Source organism: Caloenas nicobarica, chromosome 2, assembly GCF_036013445.1.
Source record: "Caloenas nicobarica isolate bCalNic1 chromosome 2, bCalNic1.hap1, whole genome shotgun sequence".
In the NCBI taxonomy this organism is placed as follows: Eukaryota; Metazoa; Chordata; class Aves; order Columbiformes; family Columbidae; genus Caloenas; species Caloenas nicobarica.
Window position 1 is genome coordinate 165015584 of NC_088246.1, and position 27088 is coordinate 165042671.

Genomic DNA, 27088 nt, shown 5'->3' on the forward strand with positions numbered 1-27088 from the left:
GGTGTTGCCCGAGAAGCAACGGGCGCGTTTTGGAAAGGACACAGCAACACAAGGGTGTACTTCTCCCTCAACAGAAAAGGGCAGGAAAAGAAAAAAATCTTGAATTCGGCAACAGAAACACTTGCTGGCTGAGAAGGGCTGTGGGGCATTGGAACAGGCTGCCCAGGGCGGTGCTGGAGTCACCATCCCTGGAGGGGTTGGACAGACGGACATGAGGTTCTCAGGGACAGGGGGCAGTGCCAGGGGTGGGGGAACGGTTGGACCTGATGATATTGAGGGTCATTTCCAACCAAAACGATTTGATGGTTTGGGCACCTGCTCCCTCGCATTTTCCCTGGGGAAGCTGGAAAGGGGCTCCCGGGCTCGGGGCTCAGCGGGGGTTATGGTGCTGGCATAGCCAGGGGACACCCGGCTGGGGCTCCTGCAGCGCTGCGAGGGCAGAGCACAGGGCGAAGGAGCCCCGACCTCCCCCCGTCACCACGGAGAGGCCAAGGCCCGGGGCTGCTCACAAAGCAGCCCTTGGGTTGCTCTTCTCCCAGCTCTGATGCGCCCGGTTCCACCCCAGCAGTGCTGCCGCCCTTCCTGCTGGCAGCCCGAATCCCCAGCTCCTCACAGCCCGAATCCCCAGCTCCTCACAGCCCGAATCCCCAGCTCCTTATGGCCTGAATCCTCAGCTCCTCACAGCCCGAATCCCCAGCTCCTCACAGCCCAAATCCCCAGCTCCTCACAGCCCGAATCCCCAGCTCCTTATGGCCTGAATCCTCAGCTCCTCACAGCCCAAATCCCCAGCTCCTTATGGCCTGAATCCCCAGCTCCTTATGGCCTGAACCCCCAGCTCCTCACAGCCCGAATCCCCAGCTCCTCACAGCCCAAAAGTCCAGCTCTTCATGGCCCAAAGCCCTGGCTCCTTGCACCCTAAAGCCCAGCCTCCTCATGGCCCAAAATTTGGGCTCCTCACAGCCCAAAGCCCTGGCTCCTTGCAGCCTGAAGCCCCAGCTCCTCATGGCCCAAAGCCTTGGCTCCTTGCACCCCAAAGCTCCAGCTCCTCACATCCTGAAGCCCTGCAAAGCCCCAGCTCTTCATGGCCTAAAGTCCCAGCTTCTTGTGGCCCAAAGCCCCAGCTCCTTGCACCCCGAAGCCCAGGCTCCTCATAGCCTGAAGCTCCAGCTCCTCAGAGCCCAAAGCCCTGGTTCCTTGCACCCCAAAGCCTCGGCTCCTTGTGGCCCGAAGCCCTGGCTTCTTGCAGCCGGAATCCCAGTCTCCTTGCAGCCCAAAGCCCTGGCTCCTCAGAGCCCAAAGCCCCAGCTTCTCATGTCCTAAAGCCACAGCTCCTCATGGCCCGAAGCCCCGGCTCCTCATGGCCCAAAGCCCTGGCTTCTCATGTCCTAAAGCTCCGGCTCCTTATGTCCTAAAGCCCTGGCTTCTTATGGCCCAAAGCCCCGGCTCCTTCACACCCCAAAGCCCTGGCTTCTCATGTCCTAAAGGCCTGGCTTCTCATGGCCCAAAGACTCAGCTCCTTGGAGCCCAAAGGCCTGGCTCCTCATGGCCCAAAGCCCTGGCTCCTCCGAGCCCGAAGCCCCAGCTCCTCATGGCCCAAAGCTCCGGCTCCTCATGGCCCAAAGCCCCAGCTCATGGCCCAAAGCTCCGGCTCCTCAGAGCCCAAAGCCCCGGCTCCTCATGGCCCAAAGCCCCGGCTTCTCCGAGCCCAAAGCCCTGGCTCCTTCACACCCCAAAGCCCCAGCTCCTCCAAGCCCAAAGCCCCAGCTCCTCATGGCCCAAAGCCCCAGCTCCTCATGGCCCAAAGCCCCAGCTCCTCATGGCCCAAAGCTCCGGCTCCTCCGAGCCCAAAGCCCCGGCTCCTCCGAGCCCAAAGCCCCGGCTTCTCCGAGCCCAAAGCCCTGGCTCCTTCACACCCCAAAGCCCCAGCTCCTCCAAGCCCAGAGCCCTGGCTCCTCATGGCCCAGAGCCCTGGCTCCTCATGGCCCAAAGCCCCAGCTCCCCATGGCCCAAAGCCCCGGCTCCTTCACACCCCAAAGCCCCAGCTCCTCCAAGCCCAAAGCCCCAGCTCCTCATGGCCCAAAGCCCCGGCTCCCCAGGCCCAAAGCTCTGGCTCCTCCGAGCCCAAAGCCCCGGCTCCTTCACACCCCAAAGCCCCGGCTTCTCCGAGCCCAAAACCCCGGCTCCTTCACACCCCAAAGCCCCAGCTCCTCCAAGCCCAAAGCCCCAGCTCCTCATGGCTGAAAGCCCCAGCTCCTCATGGCTCAAAGCCCCAGCTCCTCATGGCCCAAAGCCCCAGCTCCTCATGGCCCCGGCTCCTCGCAGCCCTTTCGCACCTCCGCAGCCCTCAGACGGGGCCGAGCACGCGCGGCTGCCCGGCCAGACACGCTCGCGGGGGAGGTTTGGTGAGCGGTTAACGCAGCCGGCGAGGGGGAAGCCTGGAGCAGCTGCTGGGGCCAGGCAGGTCGGGAAGCGCCGGCAGAGCCGCGCACACACACACACACGAGCGATGAGTTGAAGGAGCTGTCTGCCAGCAGCACATTCTGCAGGAGGGTTTTTTTTCCCCTCTCTCTTGGCTAATCAGCTACTGAAAGAAGAGCTCCCTTGGCCCGGCCAGCGCTGAGCCCCCCCGTCCGGGTCAGCTGCGCTGCGGAGGAGGGAAGTGGGCTTGGAACAGCCGCCGGCTCACCGAGGAGCACTCAACGCGCCTTCATTCATTATCCACTGACATATGGAATAGTCATTGCGGGAGGAAACAGAACCAAACAAAAGCCCCAAACTGCTTCCTCCCAGCGAGGCCCTGACAGCCTCTGCAGCTCACGGCCATTCATCTCCGAGCGCTGAAGAGGAAGGGACGCTCGGCGAGCGCCGGAGGGATGGCCGGGGGGGCTGGCGCGGGGACCCCGGCAGCACCGGCACAGCGGCCACACGCTGGGGCTCCGGTGCTGCCCGGCACGGGGACATGGCTCACCGGGCACCGGGACGGGGCCCTGCGTGCGACACGGGCTCCTCTACCCACCCCGGCCAGGAAACCGATTTATTTTGTTGTGTCTCTGCTCAGAGCACACGGCAGAGACCGGCCCGGGCGCCCGGCCAGGCCGAGCGCCGGCAGCTGCCAAGTGAGCAGGAGCACAGCGAGAAGAAATTCAGTCTGTGCTAAACACAGGGGCAGAGCAGGGCTGAGCTATTATTCTTTATTAAAGAGCTCCGAAGCCCACGCACGGGCGGCGGGGAGAGCGCGCGGGCTCAGCGCCAGCCGCGGGAGCGACAGCGGCGCAGCAGCGGCACAACCTGGGGTACCGGTGCCACCAGAGGTTTTCCCAAACTGCCGCTGTTTTAGGGAGCAATCCCGCTGGGAGCGGAGCCCCGGGGCAGGCTGCAGATGAAAGTGCCCAGGTAGCAGATGAAACTGGGCAAAGGGGAGTTGGGGAGCACCCCGAGCTGCACCCCGGGTGCTCCCAGCTGGGGTCTGCGCTGAGCAGCACCCATTGCCGTGACCAGAGCCGAAGGGGACAGGGACACTTCCCACTGCCGTACCCAACTGCTGGAGCTGCTGCTGCCCAACGCCAACATGTGAACAAGCGCAAGGGGGCTATTGCCCATCGATCACATTTAGGGCTGCTGCCACTAAAGATAGCAAGGTGTTCGGAGATAATTATCACAGACATGGGTATAGTCAAGGTGCACAAGGCTGAATCTCTACCCAAATTTCTCGTGTGACCCCCCAGAGCCCAGGGACGAGCTGCTCCCGAGCTCTGTGCCGTGCCCGGCAGGGCCCTGGCAGCCCTGGACACGGGGACAGGGCTGGGACCCCCAATCCGGCAGGAAAGGGGGTGCCACGGCCAGGCCGGCTCCAGCTCCCACGGCCCTCCCCACCCTGCTCGCAAGGCCCAGGCTGCACCACGGGCCGGGACACCCCAGGAATCACGGTGCCTCTCACACCAGGGACCACAGACCCGCGTGTTCCGCCACCCCCAGCCCACAGTCCCACGGCCAAACCCCACCGTTTGCCGGCTCTCTTCGATGCGGTGAAGCAACACCCCACGTGAGGCTGGCGGCACGGCTGGGGAGCTGGAAGGACATGGGTGACGAGCTCTGCATCCCCAGAACCCCGTCCTGCCCCCGGCCACCCCCTGACACACAGCCGGCCCGCGGACCTGCCACCTCCGGGCAAGGGAGCGGGGAACGAAGTGACACCCGGCACTGAACCCAGCTGCCGCGGTTCCCAGCGCGGCCAGGCTGACCGAAATTGCGGGAGCTGCGCCGGTGCCGCCGGTCACCCCGGGAATGGAGTCCTGTCCGCAGCGCCCGCCCGAAGAGCAGCGCACCAAACCATCGCGTCTCCCCAACGCTTTAATTAGGACGAGGCTGCACATTAATTGGGATGAGGCTGCGGTGCAAGCTAGGTCTCAAAGAGACAATAGAAAACAATAAAAATACAGAAGCTATCTGCAGCAATAAGGTGTTTTCCTGGCCCTCCTCCTGCCCTGCCCTCCCAGCACTTCGGGGCCACCGGGACGCGAAGCAGTGGCCAAGCGCGGGGCGACGCTCCTGGAGACCAGCACAAAGCGCCCAGTGTGCGCATCCCAGCCGCAGGAAACAGAAGCATCAGGGCTCTTGTGGGAGAGAGATAAATACAATTACAGAGGGAGGGCAGGGGACTGGGAACGGGGAACAAGGAACAAAGCCACTGGAAGCTGCTCTGATGTCAACAGGTTCTGAATCAGCGCTCCCCCCACCGGGGCCCTGAAGCAGGACCAGCTGGGGAGAGAGACCTTGAATTCCTGCATGAAAGGGTTGTGTTTTGTTTTTTTTTTTTTCCTGGGTTATGCTGGAGACATTACACAAGTGTATGTTTTCTATAGTCATATATTTCCCCCTCTCTCTAAATCTGTATTCCAGACCCGGGGGCAGGGACTGCGGCAGCTTCAGCGTTAGCCCAGGTGGGCCTCTAACATCCAGCGCTGCGGGTCGGAGCCAGGGCCGGCACCCCGGGCTCCCCCGCACCCCGCCGGGACTGCAGCGGGAACAGACGCGGCCCTCGGAGCACCAGGAGACACAAGCCCGGAGCCTTTGGATGCTCTCCCGAAGCCGGGGGTGCAGCCAGGAGCCGCTGTCCCGAGCGGGGGCTGCGCTGCCGGCCCCCCGGCCCCGCGGCCGGAGCTCCTCGCTCCCCGCGCTCGCAGCAGCCACCGCAGGCTCCTCACCTGCCTGCGCACGCAGGGTTTGCTCCGCTCTGGTACTCCTCAGCGGTTAAACAGGAGACAGACTGAAATATTGCACCTCGCCGGCGCCCAGGAGGCTCCTCAGAGCGGTTGTCCAAGTCACGCTGAGGCTGCCCAGTGCCCTTTCAGGTGAACCCAAACCCCAGCAACAAGGGCCAGATCCAAACGCCCCCACAGCCCTTGGCAATCCCCCCATCCCGACCCCAGGGCTCTGCCGAAACAGCTGATAGAAGCCAATCGCATTAATTGATTTAGCAGACGATTAAGAAAGGCAATGAAGTTTGTCTGGAACAACCGAGCCCTCGGGGTGTTTTACTGCTGAGATCCTGCTATCTTCCACACAAACAGTTTCCAATCTTTTCCGACACACGAAACGAGCGGGGCAGAGCCCTGAGCAGCGAACGGAACCCGCGGGCCAAAGCCACCTCAGGCACCTTCTGAAATCCTGGATAAACCTTATCTTGACACCAGCTCTCACGGGCACAGACGGCGCCTGTTGTGCGGCTCCTGGCCAGGGCGGACAGCTCCCCCAGACCGACGCACCGGCCTTTCCTTGGCGGCCGTGCCGTTCCCTCGCTCCAAGCGACGCACTCGAGCGACGTCCCCTCGCCCGAGGCTCCCGGACAGCCCTGACGTGCTGCCCCAGCTCCATGTTGGCAGCAAAGGGCAGTTCCCTTCCAGAGACGACGTTTGACTGTATTCCCACACTTTGGGCGCACACAGAAGCCAACACCGAGGGAAATCCATCACCTCTACCTCATAGCCATGTATTGAAAAAAAAAGTTGCACTGGGTCCTACCTCTTCATCTGAACTGTCTTCTTCGTATTCATTCTGAGCAAGCAGATCCTCATCGTCCTTCAATGACGAATCATCCTCCAAGGTTTTGCTCTTCCTGGGAGCCCCTTTGGCCTGAAAGACAGAAAAAAACAGCTTAGTAAGATCCTATCACGTGAATCTTTGCATTTTTGCGTTCACTGAACCAGGGACCTTGGCTGGGTGATGAAATGTGAAGCTGCCACCACCATCTGCTCTGCTGCCAGGCCCACGGTCCCCCAGCCCGTGCAGCACAACCACTCGCGCTCCGACCCCCCGGGACACCAAACTGCAGAAGGAAGGAAGGAAGGAAAGGGCTCATTAAGCAGCGAGCGCTTACGGTCACCTGGGACAGCAGAGAGAGAAAGTCAATCACCTCTCCCCTGAGGACAAGTCGCCTGAGCAGCTCTGGCAGCTGCTCAGCTCGCACAAGAATTTAATTCTTCCTCCTTGGGTTTAAAATAATTCTCCCTCTGCAGCTGCCCTGTCCAAACCATCCTCCGGAGTTACTTCCAGCCTCTCTGTCCCTCTTTTCCCCTGGAGCTCCACGCTGCCGAGAGCCGGCGCACACACAAACCCAGCGTGCAAGGACCCGCAGGACGGGGACGGGATTTCCCAGCGCCCGTTGGGACACGAGACGCTGTGGATGAGGTGCCAGCGTGGCCACGGGCTCAGGAGGCAAGAGGAGCATCACGCACCAAACTCAGACAGCGGGAATGGAAAATGTGGGCTGGAAAGGAGCTCTGGAGGCCCCTGCCCCAACCTCCTGCCCAAAGCAAACCTTCCACGCTGCATCGGGGTGCTCAGGGTTCGGGTGTTTCCAAGCATGGAGGTCTCACCAGCTCTCTGGGTCCTGGTCCCCCAGGGCTGCACGGCTCCCGTGGGCAGGAACACGCCTGACGTTCAACCAGAGTTCTTGCTGCACCTTGTCCCCGCCGCCACCCTGTCTCCAGGTGTCACAAGAGCCCAGTTTCACCTCCGCGCTCCCTCCTGACACTGCGGACACCGACAGGATCCCCTGTGTCACTTCTCCTGGTGAAGAACCAGCTCACGGACCCTCTGCCACCTTGTCCCCAGGTGTCACGAGAGCCCGGCTCTATCTACACGCTCCCTCCTGACACTGCAGACACCAACGGGATCCCGTGTCCCTTCTCCTGGTGAAGAACCAGCTCACGGACCCTCTGCCACCCTGTCCCCAGGTGTCACGAGAGCCCGGCTCTATCTACACGCTCCCTCCTGATGCTGTGCACACCAACGGGATCCCCTGTGTCCCTTCTCCTGGTGAAGACCCAGCTCACGGACCCTCTGCCACCGTGTCCCCAGGTGTCACAAGAGCCCAGTTTCACCTCCGCGCTCCCTCCTGACACTGTGGACACCAACGGGATCCCCCGTGTCCCTTCTCCTGGTGAAGAACCAGCTCACAGCCCCTCCCCTGTGCCCGTGCTCCAGCCCCACCATCTCCGCTGGACTCAGTCACCGTGCTGTACTGGGGAGCCCCAGGCTGGACCCCGAGCCCAGACAGGTCTCAGCGCCCCAGAGATGAACGAGCCCCCGTTCCTGGCCCTGCCATCCGTGCTCCAGCCCGTACAGCCCGCGCTGTTCCTGGTCCAGGCTCCTGCTGACTCTCTGTCCACCCCGGGACCCCCAGGTCCTTCCTCCAGCGCTGCTCCCTGGCCCTTCAGCCCCCGCTTGCCGCGCTGCTCAGGGTTATTCTGTCCCAACACTTGGCTTTCCTCACCCTTGAACTTCACAAGGCAGCCCTTTCCTCCAGCCCAGTCGGTCTCTCCGAAGGGCAGCAGATCCCCGGTAGATCCCAGAGCCCGCTCCCCTCAGCAGCACCGTTCTCTCCATCTCCAGGCCAAGTGCCCGCGGGCTCCTGGTGCCAACCACGACGCTGTGACAAGGACCGGCTCTTCCCAGCAAAGCTCCCGCCTACTGCTGGGCTCCAGCACGTTTGCGCTCAGGTCTCCAGAGCTGCCGGACGAAGCAGTTGAGACAGGGGAACGCACACAACCACCCCACCTGCAAAATCGGAACTTGCTGGTGGGTTCCAAAGCCATGGGCACGTTCGGAGCCGCTCTGAACCCCAAATGTCTCCAGAAGAGACCTGGGGAGGGAACAGGGCAGGAACAGGCTGCCGGCACAGCCCCTGAGGTGCCAACGTCACCGTGACGGACAGACTGCACCACACACCCCGCCGGATGCGTCCCACCGAGGTGACCCGGCGGGAGCAGCCTCGCTCACGGGGAGCTCAGCGCAGCCTCTGCTCCTTGGATTCCCCCCGTTTTTCCCATTGCAGCCCCGCAGCGGGCAGGACGCCTCCCGCACCGCAACACAACCTGGCCCGCGGCAGGGCCCGCGGCCACCCGCTCTGCTCCCGGCAGGGGGACAACCCGCGGGCCACGGCTCGCCCGGGACCCGGTCCCTGCTCAGACACGGGCGAGCAGACAGCACCAGACTGCGCCCACTCGCTGACCTGCTGTGTGGGTGCCGAATAAGCGACCGATCCTTCCCTGGAAAAGAGATTCGCCCTCTCCCCCCGCGCAGTGCGGGGGCAGGGGGAGAACGGGGACCCTGCCTAGATCGGGTTTACGGGAGGATTCGGTGAAATAATCGGAAAAACAGCCCCAGAAAACGTCCCTCGCGGGAGCAGTAAAATCCGCGCAGTGTGTGATCACCTTCTGCTGCACGGGCAGCCCAGCGCAGCTCCCCCGGCGCGGGGAGAGGGCTGGGAGACAGCGCCTGGAAAACACCGGCCCAGCAAGAGGATGAGATTACTGCAAAAACAAAAGGCTTTATTAAAAAATTTTTAAAAAGGGAGATCGGAGGTAAGTTTTTTTCCAGGCTTTTGGCGCTACGATGGCTTTGGACTTGAGTTTCCATCTTTCCCTCGTTTCCCCCCTCTCTCCGCCACCATGATGAGACTGGAGGAGGATCCTGCAACGCAAATCTGAGCTACCAGTGCCACGAGCTGCCGGTGTCCTCGAGAGCGAAGGACGAAGGACGTGCCCGGAGCCGACCCGGTTGCTCCCGCTCTCGCCCCAGGATTCACCGGGATCCACCGCGGCTGGCATGGCCAGAGCTCGCTGGGATTCACCGGGATCCGCCACGGCTGGCACGGCCAGACCTCACTGGGATTCACCGGGATCCACCGTGGCTGGCACGGCCAGAGCTCGCCGGGATTCACCAGGATCCACCGCGGCTGGCACGGCCAGAGCTCGCCAGGATTCACCGGGATCCACCGTGGCTGGCACAGCCAGAGCTTGCTGGGATTCACCGGGATCCACCGTGGCTGGCATGACCAGAGCTCGCTGGGATTCACCAGGATCCGCCGCGGCTGGCACGGCCAGAGCTTGCCAGGATTCACCGGGATCCACCGTGGCTGGCACGGCCAGAGCTCGCTGGGATTCACCGGGATCTACTGTGGCTGGCACGGCCAGACCTCACCAGGATCCACCGGGATCCACCACAGCTGGCACGGCCAGACCTCGCCAGGATTCACCGGGATCCACCGTGGCTGGCACGGCCAGAGCTCGCTGGGATTCACCGGGATCCACCGCGGCTGGCACGGCCAGAGCTCGCCAGGATTCACCGGGATCCACCGTGGCTGGCATGGCCAGACCTCGCCAGGATTCACCGGGATCCACCGTGGCTGGCACAGCCAGAGCTCGCCAGGATTCACCAGGATCCGCCGCGGCTGGCACGGCCAGAGCTCGCCAGGATTCACCGGGATCCACCGTGGCTGGCACGGCCAGACCTCACTGGGATTCACCGGGATCCACCACAGCTGGCACGGCCAGACCTCGCCAGGATTCACCGGGATCCACCGTAGCTGGCACGGCCAGAGCTCGCCAGGATTCACCGGGATCCACCGTGGCTGGCACAGCCAGACCTCGCTGGGATTCACCAGGATCCATTGCGGCTGGCACAGCCGGACCTCGCCAGGATTCACCAGGATCCACCGCAGCTGGCACGGCCAGATCTTGGCCAGGATTCACTGGGATCCACCTCAGCTGGCATGGCCACCCAGCAAACCCCGCTCCAGCGCCTGGGGAACGGCAGGTTCCAACCCTTCGAGAAAGCTTTGCCAGGAACATGAGCGAGAGCTCGGCTAGGACATCAATCACACACCCAGCACCCTGTGATCCTTGACTGAAACCCAACCGGGAAACAGCAAACATTTTAGCAGAAAAACAAGCCTGTATGAAGCAGACAGGGCCTCCAGGAGAAGGAAAAGGCAGCGGGAGCGGCGGGGAGCGCAGTCACCGGTCGCTCCTCTCGCAGGTTTGTCCCAAACACACCCTGCAGCCCCCAAGCACATTCACCCCAATGCACTCAGGGTTTTCCCCAGCTGGGCTGTGTTCCAAGGCAGGAATAAAGCCCGAGTGGCAGGAATAAAGCCCGAGCGGCAGGAATAAAGCCCGAGTGGCAGGAATAGAGCCCAAGTGTTGCTTGGCCACCCAGGCAGCCCCTGCAAAAAGGCTCGTTCCACCAGAGGGCGGCAAGTGATGCCGGACACACAGCAAAACCCCACAAAACCCCCCCAAAAGTGCCGGCTCAGGGATCCAGGAGCCAGCACCCCCAGCAGCACCGAGACAGCATCGCCGAACCCCGTTTCTGGCAGTTTTGGTCACTGAAGGGGAGACCTGGGGCGGGTGGTGGGTTTCGACAGCACAGGCGGGACTCGAGAACGGGTTTAGCCGTTCCAGCAGAACCAGCGTCGGAACCTGTTAACGGCCCCATTAGATCCTCCCCAAGCCGAGAGGCCCCGGATTGAAACACTGGCGGGTTCTTTGGCTGCCGTTCCCCTGAGCAAAACCCGCTCAGAGCTCCCAGGGCTCTGTTGTGACAACGGGCAAAGCTACGGAAACACCGGTGCCTCGGCCACTTTTCCTCCCCGGGACTCACCATCTTCCACCAGACGAGCCAGTCGGCATCAGGATCATCCACCGGGACCCTCGCACGAGTAGGGAGAGAATCCTGCTCGCCGGTGCCGAGTGCAGACCTTGCTACGGTCAAGGGGAAAAGCAAACTAGCGACGCACGCGTCGCGACCCTTCCTTTGCTCAAGCGAGACGGTTCTCGGGCTTAACGCTGCCTGTCGCGCTGCTCCAGCCTTGTGTAAAGCTTCTAGTCATGCAGATGAATAAATACACAGGCCTGATAGCCAGGGTAACAACAAGGCACTTTTTCCTTAAGCCGGCTCACCCTGTGAGGTAAAATGACTGAATCCTCAGTTTTACGCATGGAAAGGAGCAGCAGCGAGAAGCCTGTCGGACCAGCTGAGCCCGGTGGCAGCTTAAGGGCTTAAAAGACGCGTTTGCCTCATTATCAGCTCTTGCGTTTGAAGAGGCTTCTGTTCTCAGGCAACCTCTTGCAGTTGCAAAAAGTCTCCAGCAACGGCAGCCCGCGGCAAAGCAAAAATCTGAACACACCTCATGCTTGAGCTTAGATACAAGATGATCCAAATCAGCGCCGTCAAACAAGAGCGGAAAAGCAGCTCCTACCACCAGGTCAAGTCTCCTCCCGCGGAGCGCTGTCAGATAGAGAAGGGACCGATCGCAGAGGCCGTGTCACACGCTGGGCTTGGGAGAAGTCGGCTGCTATTAACTTCCCACGGCTGTGAGATGAATTAGGGGCAATTTCTTCCCCAAAGGGCTGTGGGGCATTGGAACAGGCTGCCCAGGGCAGTGCTGGAGTCACCATCCCTGGAGGGGTTGGACAGACGGAGATGCGGTTCTCAGGGACAGGGGTTGTGCTAGATTTAGGTTATGGTTGGACTCGGTGACCTCGAGGGGCTTTTCCAACCAAAGTGGTTCTGTGATTCTGCGGCTGCTGCAAGAGCTGAAGTCCTGAAGATGGGAGAGGTAACTCACGCCAAGACTGTCAGTGTGAGCAACGAGCCTGTGATTTTCTCACCCTGTGGGCAAACATCAATTTGCTCCATTTCACGGGGCTGACAGAACTGCCAACAGCACAAAAAGATGAAGCCTGGCACGGAACGGAGTCTCACTCCTATATCAAGCTCAAGAACTAACACAGCTCAGGACACAGACAGCTTGTTGGGGATGCCGGGCGAAATCAGGAGGTTTGTGGTTCATCCTGTCAGAGAAGGGAACGGAGCTGGTGAGGGGCTGGAGCACAAGGGTGATGGGAGCGGCTGAGGGAGCTGGGGGTTCAGCTGGAGAACAGGAGCTGAGGGGAGACCTTCTGATCTCTGACCTGCCTGAAAGGAGCTTGGAGCCAGGGGGGTCGGGCTCTGCTCCCCAGGAACAAGCGCCAGGAGCAGAGGAAACGGCCTCAAGTTGCGGCAGGGGAGGTTGAGGTTGGATCTGGGGAACAATTTCTTCCCCAAAGGGCTGTGGGGCATTGGAACAGGCTGCCCAGGGCAGTGCTGGAGTCACCATCCCTGGAGGGGTTGGACAGACGGACATGAGGTTCTCAGGGACACGGGGCAGTGCTGGGGGTGGGGGAATGGTTGGACTTGATCTTGAGGGGCTTTTCCAACCAAACTGACTCTGTGACTCTATGATTTCAGCTTTCCTGTGCCTTTGTCCCCAGGGCTCAGTGCTGTGGGTGCAAACCAGCCTGTCCCCCGCAGCAGCGTGTCCCCAGGCTCCCCGCTGAGCCCCCGCACGCCGGTGACACCGGAATCAGTACAGCAGGCCAGGTTCACCGCCATCTGCCGCGCTCCCGGTGCACACCCGGCACCAGGCAGCAGCATCTCCCCTGCTGCAAGCACAAAAAGGGGTTTCCTTCCTTCCTTCTTTCCATCACTGCCAGAAACATGTCCCAGGGGACAAAGGGCAAGAAAGCTCTGCAGAAATGGTCACAAGAATTTGGCAGCTGCTTTTCTGTGTCAGGCTGCTGCGGCAAACACAAGGATAAATTCATGCAGAGGAGAGGAGAAAAAGCGACACAAGGCTGGAGAGAAGAACCAAACCCCACACACACTTTGGCCCCAAACGGTCGTCGTCCTGCTGCCGCGGTTGTGCAGTGCTGAGCTGGAGCCAGCGCAGAGAAGGAAAATGAGCACAGGTTCAGCAACAGGTGCTGGTGCAGACGCAGAGAGGAGCTGGACATGGTTCTGCAGGCCTGAGCACTGTGAGGACACTCCGAGCTGAAGGGACAGGACGGGACACAATCTCTGGTGTGATCTGTGCATCTGCAGGGACGGGACATGATCTCTGGTGTGATCTGTGCATCTGCAGGGACAGGACGGGACACGATCTCTGGTGTGATCTGTGCATCTGCAGGGACGGGACGGGACACGATCTCTGGTGTGATCCGTGCATCTGCAGGGACAGGACACGATCTCTGGTGTGATCTGTGCATCTGCAGGGACAGGATGGGACACAATCCCTGATGTGATCTGTGCATCTGCAGGGACAGGACGAGACACGCTGTCTGGATGCCATCCCTACGGAAAGGGAAGCGTTAAGCACTGGCGGTGCCCCCGATGCGATGCCTGCACCCGTTTCAGGCGCTGGGTGCCACAGCAGGGATTCTCCAACGCTGAAGGGGCTTCCTGGATTATAAAACCAGCAAATAAACGTTTCAGCCTGGCTCCAACCGCAGCCACCGGCTTCTCCCCGGGGCCTCGGAGAGCAGCCGGACGGCTCAGCTCAGCACCGGGGCTGCCAAGGAAGAAAGCCCAGCTTGTCAGAACGCTGGAAGTCATTAAGAGGAAATCTAATCCGACAAGGACAGCCTAATATTTACACAGCCCCGCGAGCTCGAGAGGCACTGAGCACAGGGCTGTGCGATGTGCTGACAGGCGGGGGGAGCGCGGGCCCTTCCTGCTGCAGGACCCCTGTGGGGCCAGGACAGCACAGCTCAGCTCAGCTCGGGACAGCACAGCTCAGCACAGCTCGGGACAGCTCAGCTCAGCTCAGCTCGGGACAGCACAGCTCAGCTCGGGACAGCACAGCTCAGCTCAGCTCGGGACAGCACAGCTCAGCTCAGCTCGGGACAGCACAGCTCAGCTCAGCTCGGGACAGCACAGCTCAGCTCAGCTCGGGACAGCACAGCTCAGCTCAGCTCGGGACAGCACAGCTCAGCTCAGCTCGGGACAGCACAGCTCAGCTCAGCTCGGGACAGCACAGCTCAGCACAGCTCGGGACAGCACAGCTCAGCACAGCTCGGGACAGCACAACTCAGCTCAGCTCGGGACAGCACAGCTCAGCACAGCTCGGGACAGCACAGCTCAGCTCAGCTCGGGACAGCACAGCTCAGCTCAGCTCGGGACAGCACAACTCAGCTCAGCTCGGGACAGCTCAGCTCAGCACAGCTCGGGACAGCACAGCTCAGCTCAGCTCGGGACAGCTCAGCTCAGCTCAGCTCGGGACAGCACAACTCAGCTCAGCTCGGGACAGCACAGCTCAGCTCAGCTCGGGACAGCTCAGCTCAGCTCAGCTCGGGACAGCACAGCTCAGCTCGGGACAGCACAGCTCAGCTCGGGACAGCACAGCTCAGCACAGCTCGGGACAGCACAGCTCAGCTCAGCTCGGGACAGCTCAGCTCAGCTCGGGACAGCACAGCTCAGCTCGGGACAGCTCAGCTCAGCTCAGCTCGGGACAGCTCAGCTCAGCTCAGCTCGGGACAGCACAACTCAGCTCAGCTCGGGACAGCTCAGCTCAGCTCGGGACAGCACAGCTCAGCTCAGCTCGGGACAGCACAGCTCAGCTCGGGACAGCACAGCTCAGCTCGGGACAGCACAGCTCAGCTCAGCTCGGGACAGCACAGCTCAGCTCAGCTCGGGACAGCACAGCTCGGGACAGCTCGGGACAGCTCAGCTCGGGACAGCACAGCTCAGCTCAGCTCGGGACAGCTCAGCTCAGCTCAGCTCGGGACAGCACAGCTCAGCTCAGCTCGGGACAGCTCAGCTCAGCTCAGCTCGGGACAGCACAGCTCAGCACAGCTCGGGACAGCACAGCTCAGCTCAGCTCGGGACAGCTCAGCTCAGCTCGGGACAGCTCAGCTCAGCTCAGCTCGGGACAGCTCAGCTCAGCTCAGCTCGGGACAGCACAGCTCAGCACAGCTCGGGACAGCACAGCTCAGCTCGGGACAGCACAGCTCAGCTCAGCTCGGGACAGCTCAGCTCAGCTCAGCTCGGGACAGCTCAGCTCAGTTCCGGACAGCACAGCTCAGCTCAGCTCGGGACAGCTCAGCTCAGCTCAGCTCGGGACAGCTCAGCTCAGCTCAGGACAGCTCAGCTCAGCTCAGCTCGGGACAGCTCAGCTCAGCTCAGCTCGGGACAGCACAGCTCAGCTCAGCTCGGGACAGCACAGCTCAGCACAGCTCGGGACAGCTCAGCTCAGCTCGGGACAGCACAGCTCAGCTCAGCTCGGGACAGCTCAGCTCAGCTCGGGACAGCACAGCTCAGCACAGCTCGGGACAGCACAGCTCAGCACAGCTCGGGACAGCACAGCTCAGCTCAGCTCGGGACAGCTCAGCTCAGCTCGGGACAGCACAGCTCAGCTCGGGACAGCTCAGCTCGGGACAGCACAGCTCAGCACAGCTCGGGACAGCACAGCTCAGCTCGGGACAGCACAGCTCAGCTCAGCTCGGGACAGCACAGCTCAGCTCGGGACAGCACAGCTCAGCTCAGCTCGGGACAGCACAGCTCAGCTCAGCTCGGGACAGCACAGCTCAGCTCAGCTCGGGACAGCACAGCTCAGCTCAGCTCGGGACAGCTCAGCTCAGCTCAGCTCGGGACAGCTCAGCTCAGGACAGCTCAGCTCGGGACAGCTCAGCTCAGTTCCGGACAGCACAGCTCAGCTCAGCTCGGGACAGCTCAGCTCAGCTCAGCTCGGGACAGCTCAGCTCAGCTCAGGACAGCTCAGCTCAGCTCAGCTCGGGACAGCTCAGCTCAGCTCAGCTCGGGACAGCTCAGCTCGGGACAGCTCAGCTCAGCTCGGGACAGCTCAGCTCGGGACAGCTCAGCTCAGTTCCGGACAGCTCAGCTCAGCTCAGCTCGGGACAGCTCAGCTCAGCTCAGCTCGGGACAGCTCAGCTCGGGACAGCTCAGCTCAGTTCCGGACAGCTCAGCTCAGCTCAGCTCGGGACAGCTCAGCTCAGTTCCGGACAGCTCAGCTCAGCTCAGCTCGGGACAGCTCAGCTCAGTTCCGGACAGCTCAGCTCAGCTCAGCTCGGGACAGCTCAGCTCAGCTCAGCTCGGGACAGCTCAGCTCGGGACAGCTCAGCTCAGTTCCGGACAGCTCAGCTCAGCTCAGCTCGGGACAGCTCAGCTCAGCTCAGCTCGGGACAGCTCAGTTCCGGACAGCACAGCTCAGCTCAGCACAGCTCGGGACAGCTCGGGACAGCTCAGCACAGCTCAGCTCGGGACAGCACAGCTCAGCACAGCTCGGGACAGCACAGCTCAGCACAGCTCGGGACAGCTCGGGACAGCTCAGCTCAGCACAGCTCAGCTCAGCTCGGGACAGCTCAGCACAGCTCAGCTTGGGACAGCACAGCTCAGCTCCGGACAGCACAGCTCAGCTCGGGACAGCTTGGGACAGCACAGCACAGCTCAGCTCAGCTCGGGACAGCTCAGCTCAGCTCGGGACAGCTCAGCTCAGCTCAGCACTTCGCTGCTCACATCATCTTCACACTTCTGCACGGGCTGAGATGCCAGCGCCGGCTCACAGCTCAGTTCCTCTCTCTCTCCTGTCCTTGAGAGGCTGACTTTGCTCCTCCGCGAGGTTTTTGAAGCCCCAAAGACAAGACTTCTTGCATTCCAACTCTCTAGTAGCGTCTTCTTGGAGAGAACCACAGATGGCACCAGGACGGCGAGGAGCGGCACGGCTCTGCAGAGGCACCTGTCATCCCGCCAGCCCGAGTTCTGCACAGACTAACACGTTCCAAACCCGCATGTTTCACCGTCTCCGGAGCCGTCAGTCTCCCTGTTACTTCTCAACACGACAGTCGCGAACTGGGATCCAAACCCCTGGCGAGTATTTCCAACACCAAAGCGTTCAACAAGCAGTAACACTCCCTGTAGCTAAAGGTTTCTCCTTTGCTAGAGCTGCTGCTTCCATGGACGGAGCAGCAAAGACTAAGACCAGCCCAGAGAAAGAATCACAGAACCGTTTTGGTTGGAAAAGCCCCTCAAGGTCATCGAGTCCAACCATAACCCACCCCTGGCATTACCCCCTGTCCCTGAGAACCTCATGTCCATCTGTCCAACCCCTCCAGGGATGGTGACTCCACCACTGCCCTGGGCAGCCTGTTCCAATGCCCCACAGCCCTTTGGGGAAGAAATTGTTCCCCAGATCCAACCTCAACCTCCCCTGGCGCAACTTGAGGCCGTTTCCTCTGGTCCTGGCGCTTGTTCCTGGGGAGCAGAGCCCGACCCCCCTGGCTCCAAGCTCCTTTCAGGCAGGTCAGAGATCAGAAGGTCTCCCCTCAGCTCCTGTTCTCCAGCTGAACCCCCAGCTCCCTCAGCCGCTCCCGTCACACTTGTGCTCCAGCCCCTTCCCCAGCTCCGTTCCCTTCTCTCAACTCGCTCCAGCACCTCAAGGCCTTTCTTGGCGCAAGGGGCCCAGATCTGCCCCCAGGATTCACGGTTTGGCCTCCCCCGTGCTGAGTGCAGTGGCGCAATCGCTTCCCCAGTCCTGCTGGCCACACTGTCGCTGACACAAGTGTGATCTTCACCCTCCCCTTGCTGCTCCCCGTGCACCGGCTCCCGACGCACCCCCCGGGGAGATGATCCAACGCGCGGAAGGGAAACGACCTCGGCAGGGGGAGGGACGGGTCTTGGTCACGCCGACGAGGTGACCTGGCTCACGGACGCATCTTCGGAGCTGCAGCAGAAGCAGAAGGAGCGGACAAGGCTGCAGATGGGAAACACCTCACGCTGGCAGCTCTCTGAGAAGCTGCTGACTGCAAAGCTGGTCAGCCCGACGTGAAAACACGGCTCGGAGAGGCTGCCAGGGACGCGCTGTGTTTGCGCTTTACTACCCAGCTGCAAGGAGCAGAAGAACTGGGGGCTGTCACCGCCACACTTCATCACGACAGCTCCGCATCGCGGCTGGCGGCGGCTTTTGGCACCTACACATCACGTCCTCGACAGCGCCGCGCTGTACTGGAAACGAACGCCGCGTCATCTGCAATATATTTTAAGCTTAGGGCTAAAAATCAATTAAATCTGTCAGAAGAAGCTAAACACAGACAGATGAGAGTGGCCTCTGAGCTCCTGCTCTTCAGAGACCTGTTCACAGCCGGGCTACAAAGCAGCACTCAGCAACACTCCCGCACGTGCCAAAATCACCAGCCCACCAAACAAAAACAGAAGCATCTAAAAACTGACTGTAAACTTTCAGGGAAGTGCTAAACCCCTGCGAAGGAGCAGGATGAGCCCCCTTGTGACGAGGCTGCTGCCAGAGCCGCAAGTCAAACTGTCCCCTCTCTCAGCAGGGTCAACCCCGCAAGGTGTCCCCGCAGTATTTTAGGGCACAGCGTCCTCACCTCCCTTGCAGGGCCTGTCACTCGCAGGAGATCCCAAGGAGCAGCCCAAGCCCTGGATTAACCTCAAGGACACTCAGGGGCCGGGCTTATTTTTGGAGGCTTTTTCTTCCTGTAACTAAGAATCTGAGAGTTCTGCTCTGCCAGAACAAAAAACTCCTTTGGTGGCACCTGAAGAGCGTTGAGGGTCTGCACATCACCTTGGCTAAGCCACTCTTACGGAGCACAGGGAACTAAGCACATTTTTTATAAAAAAGTGGGTGCTTGGGGCAGGGTCGAGGCCACGGCATGAAGAGCAGAAGAGCTCGCACAAGCTTGTATCACAAACAACAGCTCAAGTGAGCGCGAGGTCTCGTGGGCAGGTCCCACGGCAGAGGAAACCGCGGCACGGACACGGGAGCTCACAACTCACCGCAGGGCTCCGGTTCTCACCCATCGCGCCCACAGCGGCTCCGACGTGCGACAAGCCCTTCGATGCAGCCACAGATCCTCTGATCTCTGATTGATCATAGAATCAGAGAATCGGTGAGGTTGGAAAAGCCCCTCAAGATCTCCAGGTCCAACCACAACCCACCCCTGGCACTACCCCTGTCCCTGAGAACCTCATGTCCGTCTGTCCAACCCCTCCAGGGATGGTGACTCCAGCACTGCCCTGGGCAGCCTGTTCCAATGCCCCATAGCCCTTTGGGGAAGAAATTGTTCCCCAGATCCAACCTCAACCTCCCCTGGCGCAACTTGAGGCCGTTTCCTCTCGTCCTCCTCATAAACGCAACAATAATCCCCCCAGTGGGTTTTGCCATCACAACCAAGCCAAGTAAAATTTTAGCTTGCTTTTTAACAAGGTTTCATAACTAAATCCTAGTAAACCAAGCAAATTTGCCCCCTGTAGAGCTGATGAACAGAAATCAAAGGTTTTAAGAGTCTGCAATTAAGAGACTGGAACTGGGGAAATCTCACTCAGAATTACACGTATCAACCCAAGGGAAATAAACAGCCCTCCTGGGCCAGCAAGTAAAATATCTTCTCAGCAGAAGCATTTATTCCTCTCGCAGCTCCATTTTCTTCTCCAGTTTCCCCCCACGAAGCAGCAAATGCAGCTACAAAGCCAAGAGCAAAAGCGGGACGCGGGGCAGAGCGATGGCCCTGCAAAGGCTCAGGACGCTCCCACAAAATTCTTACTGAGGAATTCACCTCGGCTCCCCCAAAGTCCCCCAGCGGTTTCGACGCCACGTAAAATTCGAAATCGCATGCGATGTCAAATCATCGAGCCGCTGAAAGGTGCCTGAGCTGCTGAAGCTTCTAACACTATAACGCAGCAGCTTTCAGCCCGTTTACTTACGGCGCTACGCAAAGCCCTGCGAGGAAGCAGAAGGAAACCGAGCTGCGGGTCACGACGCGGAGTCCACAGCTCCCTCAGAAAGTGTTTTGTGGTGCTGCAAATCAAAGGGACAGAGGCACGGAGAGCAGGTTGACGTCCCTGCACGACTCCGGAGAAGAAAAAGGTGTGAACAAACCAAACTTCTGGTAAACTCCACACTGGGAAGGCAACGCCCTTGCACCGAGCGCTCATTTTGTCCCAACAGAAACAACAAGTAAACATGTTTCTGGCCAAGTTTGGCGTGTTTGATGCGTTCTCCCTCTGGGAAAGCCTTTCAGGGTTCCCCCACAAGAGGAAACCCCCACAAGGCTCTGCGCCCTCTCTAACGTTCCCTGCTCGCTCTGAGCCCGGTAATTCCTCCCGTCAGCCCAGCGCGGCAGGAACGGCACCGGCTCCCATCCCCCTGCACAGCAAAGGCCAAGAGAACTGGGAATCCAACCTCACCGAGACGTTGCTACAAAACCAACAGGCTCTCCCTGCCCAGAGCCACAGCGAGGACAGAGCAGGGACGTGTAGCACAGCAATGGGGTTCAGATCAACCTCCTCGGCCTCCACTCTCGCTGCTGCAGCTTTTCTAGGCTGTGTGACGTGCACAAAGCGCCTGACATCCCGGTGCAGAGCAGGGAGCGTTGCATCCAGCTTCACCTGGGCTGCAATGAGACAGTGATGGATCCCAGTACCCGCAGATACTGTCTTAGAGACCGACGGCATCGCACACTCAGATACTGAGTAAAAGGCTGAAGGAATCGGGTTGAGTGGGGGCACAGAACCAGCCCCAGCTCTCAGACAGATGCAAAATCACAGAATCCCGGAATGTCAGGGGTTGGAAGGGACCTCGGAAGCTCACCCAGTGCAACCCCCCGCCGGAGCAGGAACACCCAGCTGAGGTTACACAGAAGGTGTCCAGGCGGGTTGGAATGTCTGCAGAGAAGGAGACTCCACAACCTCCCTGGGCAGCCTGGGCCAGGCTCCGGCACCCTCACCGGGAACAAGTTTCTTCTCAAATTTAAGTGGAACCTCCTGTGTTCCAGTTTGCACCCATTGCCCCTTGTCCTGTCACTGGCTGTCACCCAGAAGAGCCTGGCTCCATCCTCCTGACACTCCCCCTTTCCATATTGATCCCCATGAATGAGTCAGCCCTCAGTCTCCTCTTCCCCAGCTCAGAGCCCCAGCTCCTCAGCCTTTCCTCACACGGGAGATGCTCCACTCCCTCCAGCATCTTGGTGGCTGCGCTGGACTCTCTCCAGCAGTTCCCTGTCCTGCTGGAGCTGAGGGGCCCACAACTGGACACAATATTCCAGATGAGGTCTCCCCAGGGCAGAGCAGAGGGGCAGGAGAACCTCTCTGACCTACTGACCACCCCCCTTCTAATCCCCCCAGGTCCCATTGCCCTTCCTGGCCACAAGGGCACAGTTATGCACTGGCAGTTAGTCCTGCCTTTAGCAACTGTCCTACTGCTCACACGGCCACAGAGCTGAGAGCCAACGCCGCAGAAAACAGCCCCCACAACCTGCTGAAACACCCGAACAGTCTCAGGGACCCATTGTTCTGAAACACAAACCAGAACAAAAGCAAAGCCTCACATCCGCAGAGTGATTTCTGGGCGGGATGAGCCACTGGGTCTGGCACATGCTGTGGATTCGTGTGTAGATGTTGAAGCACAACGATGACAGCGTCTGAGTGGGAACGAGCGGCTGTGGATGGAGCCAACCCTGACGGGGCTGGTGCTGAACAGCCCCGGGCACCACAAGGAAACCCCTGAGCAGGTTACTAGAGGGACTTTCTACTAAGTTTCTACTCCAGATCTTGGTAAAGCTTCTACCCATCGTCCAAACAAATAAATAAACACACAGACCTGAGAGCCAGGATCATAACAAGGCACTTTCTCTTCCCAAGCTTGGGGTGTGACCGAGAGAACAGGAGGCTGCTGTGCCCGACATACCAGGGATCTCCACATCAATCATAGAATCAGAGAATAGTTGTGGTTGGAAAAGCCCCTCAAGGTCACAGAGTCCAACCATAACCCACCCCCGGCACTGCCCCATGTTCCTGAGAACCTCATGTCCGTCTGTCCAACCCCTCCAGGGATGGTGACTCCAGCACTGCCCTGGGCAGCCTGTTCCAATGCCCCACAGCCCTTTGGGGAAGAAATTGTTCCCCAGATCCAACTTCAACCTCCTTCTCCAGCCCGTCAGCAGCTCCATTCCCTTCTCTCAACTCGCTCCAGTACCTCAAGGCCTTTCTTGGCATGAGGGGCCCAGAACTGCCCCCAGAATTCAAGAAAAGTTCAAGTGTGAATTGTTCCATCAATTTTGCGCCTGTACCTTCTGAAACCAGAGGGAGACTACATCGTTCTAATGTTTTTTACAAATGTAGCACCTGTGAGAGAAGCTTCACTACTAATACAGCCTCTATAAGCCCAAAGTGGCACAGAAGTTGCTTTTCTGTTACCAAGCGGGTCTCTACGCTGCGTCTCATCACCAAATGCCCATCTAGAGGCAGGAAACAGAAGCGTCCCCCGTCTCTGGACAGGTCTGGGCTCCCCCTCACTGACCCTGCACGGTCAGACATCCCCGACTCCCGGCAGACAGAACACGGACACTCAGATGTGTGAACCTTCCCAGCAGCTCTGGGGCCTCTCGACTCAACCTGCAGCTCCGATTCCTCACACCAACCCAGCCCAAGCCCCTGCTGAAAAAAACCCAGCTCCAAATGAACAATCTAGATACTTAAGAGCTCTAGGGATATGGGTTGGGTTATGGTTGGACTTGATGATCCTGAGGGTCTCTTCCAACCAAAACGATTCTATGATTCTATAAACGAGACTTCTCTTCACAGGCGTTTCGCTGTGGTTGACGCACACAGGTTTGATTTTGCTTTTTCTCCACAATGAACGGGGAGGCACCTCCAGAGGCCCCTTGCACCCCCCACCACTCTGTGGTTGTGACACCGGGCGCTTCCTCCCCCCGGTTGCTCCTCCTCCTCCCCGCACAAGCTGGAGCAGGGAATAGACTGCACTGGGCCAGCACGGATTTACCCCCATATGCCTTTAGTTTGGAAGGAGGGTCCCAGACCATGGGCCGGGGGGTGGGATGGGCCCATTGGAGCCGCTTGTCCCTCCCACCCCGTCACAGAGTCCCAGGATATCAGGGGTTGGAAGGGACCTCGAAATCTCACCCAGTGCAACCCCCCGCCGGAGCAGGAACACCCAGCTGAGGTTACACAGAAGGTGTCCAGGCGGGTTGGAATGTCTGCAGAGAAGGAGACTCCACAACCTCCCTGGGCAGCCTGGGCCAGGCTCTGGCACCCTCACCGGGAACAAGTTTCTTCTCATATTCAAGTGGAACCTCGTGTGTTCCAGTTTGCACCCATTGCCCCTTGTCCTGTCACTGGTTGTCACCCAGAAGAGCCTGGCTCCATCCTCCTGACACTGCCCCTTTCCATATTGATCCCCATGAATGAGTCAGCCCTCAGTCTCCTCTTCCCCAGCTCAGAGCCCCAGCTCCTCAGCCTTTCCTCACACGGGAGATGCTCCACTCCCTGCAGCATCTTGGTGGCTGCGCTGGACTCTCTCCAGCAGTTCCCTGTCCTGGAGCTGAGGGGCCCAGAACCGGACACCATATTCCCGGAGCGGTCTCTGTCCCCCCGCGCTGGAGCGAGGCCGCGCGGCCCTTACGTGTGTCCGGGGGGGGGAGCTGCCGCCGGGCCCGTCCTCCGCGTCCGAGTCCGAGTCCGAGTCCTCCCCCGCCGAGCTGCTGCCGCTGCCCGAGTCCTCCAGCCCCGAGTAGACGCTCTCCCCGCTGTCCGTCAGCTCCTCCGCGCTCTCCCCGCCGGGACGCGCCTGGAAGGGAACGGCACGGCGTCAGGGGGCGGCCAGGGCGGCGGGTCCCGCTCACCGAGGGGCCGCCCGGCCCGGCCCGGGCTCCCCCGGCGCGTCCGCGGCCTCACCGGGCCCGGGCCCCGCCGCCCCCTCAGCACCGCCCGTCGCCATGGCAACCACCCCCCCACGCGCCCCGACCTGCTCCATGGCCCCGGCTCGCGGCCCCGCGTGCGCCGGCCCCACAAGCAGCACTGCACCGCGCGCATGCGCACAACCGGGCACCGGGGCGGCCGTCGGCGCGCTGCGCATGCGCCAAAGGGAGGCGCGGGGTGGATGCCGGCGCACTGCGCAGGCGCGCGGAGCACGTGCGCAGGACGCAGCCGGCTCTTGTGCCAAACTGCGCATGCGCCAGACGGGATTCCCTCCCGGGCGGGGCAGGAGGCGGAGGGAGTCTCTGAGTGTGCGCATGCGCAGGGCGGGATTCCCTCCCGGCCCCCCGAGGACGCGCATGCGCATCCCCCGGGGAAGGAGGAGTGGGCGTGTCCCCGGCGAGCGGGGAGGGAGGGGGCGGAGCCGCGCATGCGCCCGGCGGCCCGCGCAGGGGGGGGGCTCGCCTCAGAGGCGGCCCAAGATGGCGGCGGCCATGCTGGGCCCCGGGCGGGTCAGTGCGCAGGCAGCGGCCCGGCCCCGCCGCACCCCCCGGCGCCGCCTCTGAACCCCTCCCCGCCCGCCCAGCCCCGACACGCACCTTGGCGGCGGCTTTCGCGGGGGTGCGGGGCGGCGGCCGCCGGCCCCTGAGGCCTCAGCGCCATGGACGGGCCTGGCGCGGCGGCGGGAGGGGGGGGCGGCCCCGGCGGTAGCAACGTCCCCGCGTTCCTCACCAAGCTCTGGACGCTGGTGGAGGATCCCGACACCGACTCGCTCATCTGCTGGAGCCCGGTGAGTCCCGGGGAGGACAAGCGGCCGAGGCACCGGGGCCCGGGCACCCGGCAGCGGGCGAACGCCCGCTGCCGGGTGCCCGGGCCCCGGTGCCTCGGCCCAGGCGTTTCCGTAGCTTTGCCCGTTGTCACAACACAGCCCTGGGTGGGGGGGTTCATCCTGGAGAACAGGAGCTGAGGGGAGACCTTCTGATCTCTGACCTGCCTGAAAGGAGCTTGGAGCCAGGGGGGGGGTCGGGCTCTGCTCCCCAGGAACAAGCACCAGGACCAGAGGAAACGGCCTCGAGTTGCGCCAGGGGTGGCTGAGGTTGGATTTTGGGTGTGATTTCATCCCCGAAGGGCTGTGGGGCGTTGGAATGGGCTGCCCAGGGCAGTGGTGGAGTTGCCATCCCTGGGGGGGTTTAAAAGGCATTCGGGTGATGTTCTCAGCGACACAGCTTAGTGCCGGTTACCTTGACGTTGCACTCGATGATCCTGAGGGTCTCTGATAACTGAAATGATTCTACGATTCTGCGGGGTAAGAGTGGAAAATTTGTCGTACCGAGGTTTGAGTTCAGGCGGGCTGCAGGAGCTAAGACAGCGCAGCTCGCTCAGGATAATAAAACGTGAAAGATAAGGACCAAAATAAAAGCATAAACACCTCGAGGAAGTTGCTTTGTAACCCTGCGCTTCAGCTGGAGCTGCTGCTTATCTGGTTTTGGCGGCAGTGATGAGCGGACGACCTGGCAGCTGCAGATATCTCGTCGCTCTTCGCTCTGCAAGTCATCACCCGGCGCTGGAGCAAACAAAGATTTCACGCCAGGGGTTTGAGGAGTTTGCGTTCGTTTTTTTGTGTCGCTGAAACAGCCTGAGAAGTGGCGTTTAGGGGCCGGGGCGAACGGCTGCACCATAGGGAATGCACAGGAATATCCGTGGAATTAGCGTCTCGTGCAAATCAGCCACTTTTGCAAACAGGAATAGACGCTTTGCTTCTGTTGGCAGGTGCAGAAGGTTCCCTACAGTTCTACATTCCTTCTTGCCCAAGAGGTTTCTGCAGGAGCGGGAGGAGGTGCTGGTGGCGAGGCCGGTCCAGGAGCTCCTGTCCGCCCCTCGCTGCAGTTTCCTCCCCCTCGCCTTTGGGTTTCTTGCTCATCGGGACGTTTTGGTTTGTGACGTGCTCACCCCGGGCTGTGCTGTCCCCCGGGGTGATAGGGGCCCTGCTGTGGGGCTGAGGGTGCACAGAGAGATACCTGCGCTGGTTTTGGGTCTGGTTGTGTCCCAGTCACCGTCCAGACTCATGTTCTTGTGCTAAACATGCAAGATCCCGTGTTGTTCACAGAGCGGTAAACCACCTTTATTTCTGCGTGTTTGCTGCGGGCCACTGTGCGTGAGGAGATTCAGCCTGGATCTAAACTTTATTCCAAAGCAACTTTGCCAGTCTGATAAGTAGATTTTTAATTTTTTCTTAACTCCTTCAGACTGTTGGTAGGTGGGTAAATCTTGGCGAGAGCTCAGGGAGCATGACCTGGATGGATGCAACTCTTAAATTCATTGTTAAGTCCCAGATCCTGATGATCTTCGCCTCAGCAGCAGGATTCTGCTGAGCGGAACGACTGTGTCGGGCATCTGAGCTGTTCCTTGTTCTAGGAGTCAGTGGAAGATGGAAAACCCCAGGAAAGGTTGAATCGTAGAATGTCATAGATTGGGGCTTGCCCCGAGTGGTTCTCTCACTCTTTTTTTGTAATACACACTGTGATACAGAAACAAAGTCATTGATTCTCCTCAAGCTGACTCAGGTAATCAGTAGTTGGTTATTCTCAGCTTACTGTGTTTCATTCCTTTCTTTTGATTTCCTTCAGTAATAGATGGAAGAAACAAGCTGCAGGGGTTTGGGAATGTGGATCCCTAAGTGGCTGCAGGAAGGAAAAGGATTTTTTCTGTGCGTTTGAGGAGAAATCAGCTTGGTAGAAAGCGCGAAAATAAACGTAAGAGGGAGGTCAAGAAGCAGAATACACTTCTTAAAATATATAAATTCTAATTTGGCTTCTTTGAAGGTAAAGTCTTCAAATTTTATTTGCGGTTCCTTGGCACACTTTTTAAATTAACTTTCTCAACTTTAATACTTCTCTTGTCCCAGGAGGGGTGATTCAAACCTGGCTTCGAGGCGTTTTTCGTGTCCTCAGCGCCGGGTCCCGCGACAGCCGGTCCCTGCCCTGCCTGATCCATCGGTCCCCACATTTTCTCAGGTGTCACCGGGGCAATTCCCGTCCTGAGACCCACGGGTTTGCTGATCGGAGCCCAAAAGCGTTGTGGGAACGGGACACTCACCAGGGCCTCGGCATCGGGGCAGCTGCTGAGCTGGGTTTTCAAAGGGAATGCACGTAGGATGCTTTTTCCTCATTATCTCCAATCAGTCGGTGTTTCTCACGTATAAAGAGGAGATGGCACTGGTGGAGTTGCTGGACAGCCAGTT

General features: G+C 60.3%; 2 protein-coding genes across 2 annotated transcripts in view; one reads left to right on the forward strand and one right to left on the reverse strand.

The window, feature by feature from the left end:
* The window catches only part of BOP1 (BOP1 ribosomal biogenesis factor), a 67131-nt gene extending 43144 nt beyond the window's left edge, over positions 1-23987 (reverse strand). Inside the window, exons 1-3 of the mRNA XM_065629170.1 lie at positions 23897-23987; positions 23555-23719; positions 6022-6132 (exon numbers count right to left, since the gene is read on the reverse strand). Coding sequence (XP_065485242.1) covers positions 6022-6132; positions 23555-23719; positions 23897-23905 — 285 coding nt within the window. The 5' untranslated portion in view covers positions 23906-23987. The remainder of the gene's footprint in view (positions 1-6021; positions 6133-23554; positions 23720-23896) is intronic.
* Positions 23988-24304: 317 nt separating this feature from the next.
* The window catches only part of HSF1 (heat shock transcription factor 1), a 68273-nt gene continuing 65489 nt past the window's right edge, over positions 24305-27088 (forward strand). The window contains exon 1 of the mRNA XM_065627376.1: positions 24305-24637. Coding sequence (XP_065483448.1) covers positions 24509-24637 — 129 coding nt within the window. The 5' untranslated portion in view covers positions 24305-24508. The remainder of the gene's footprint in view (positions 24638-27088) is intronic.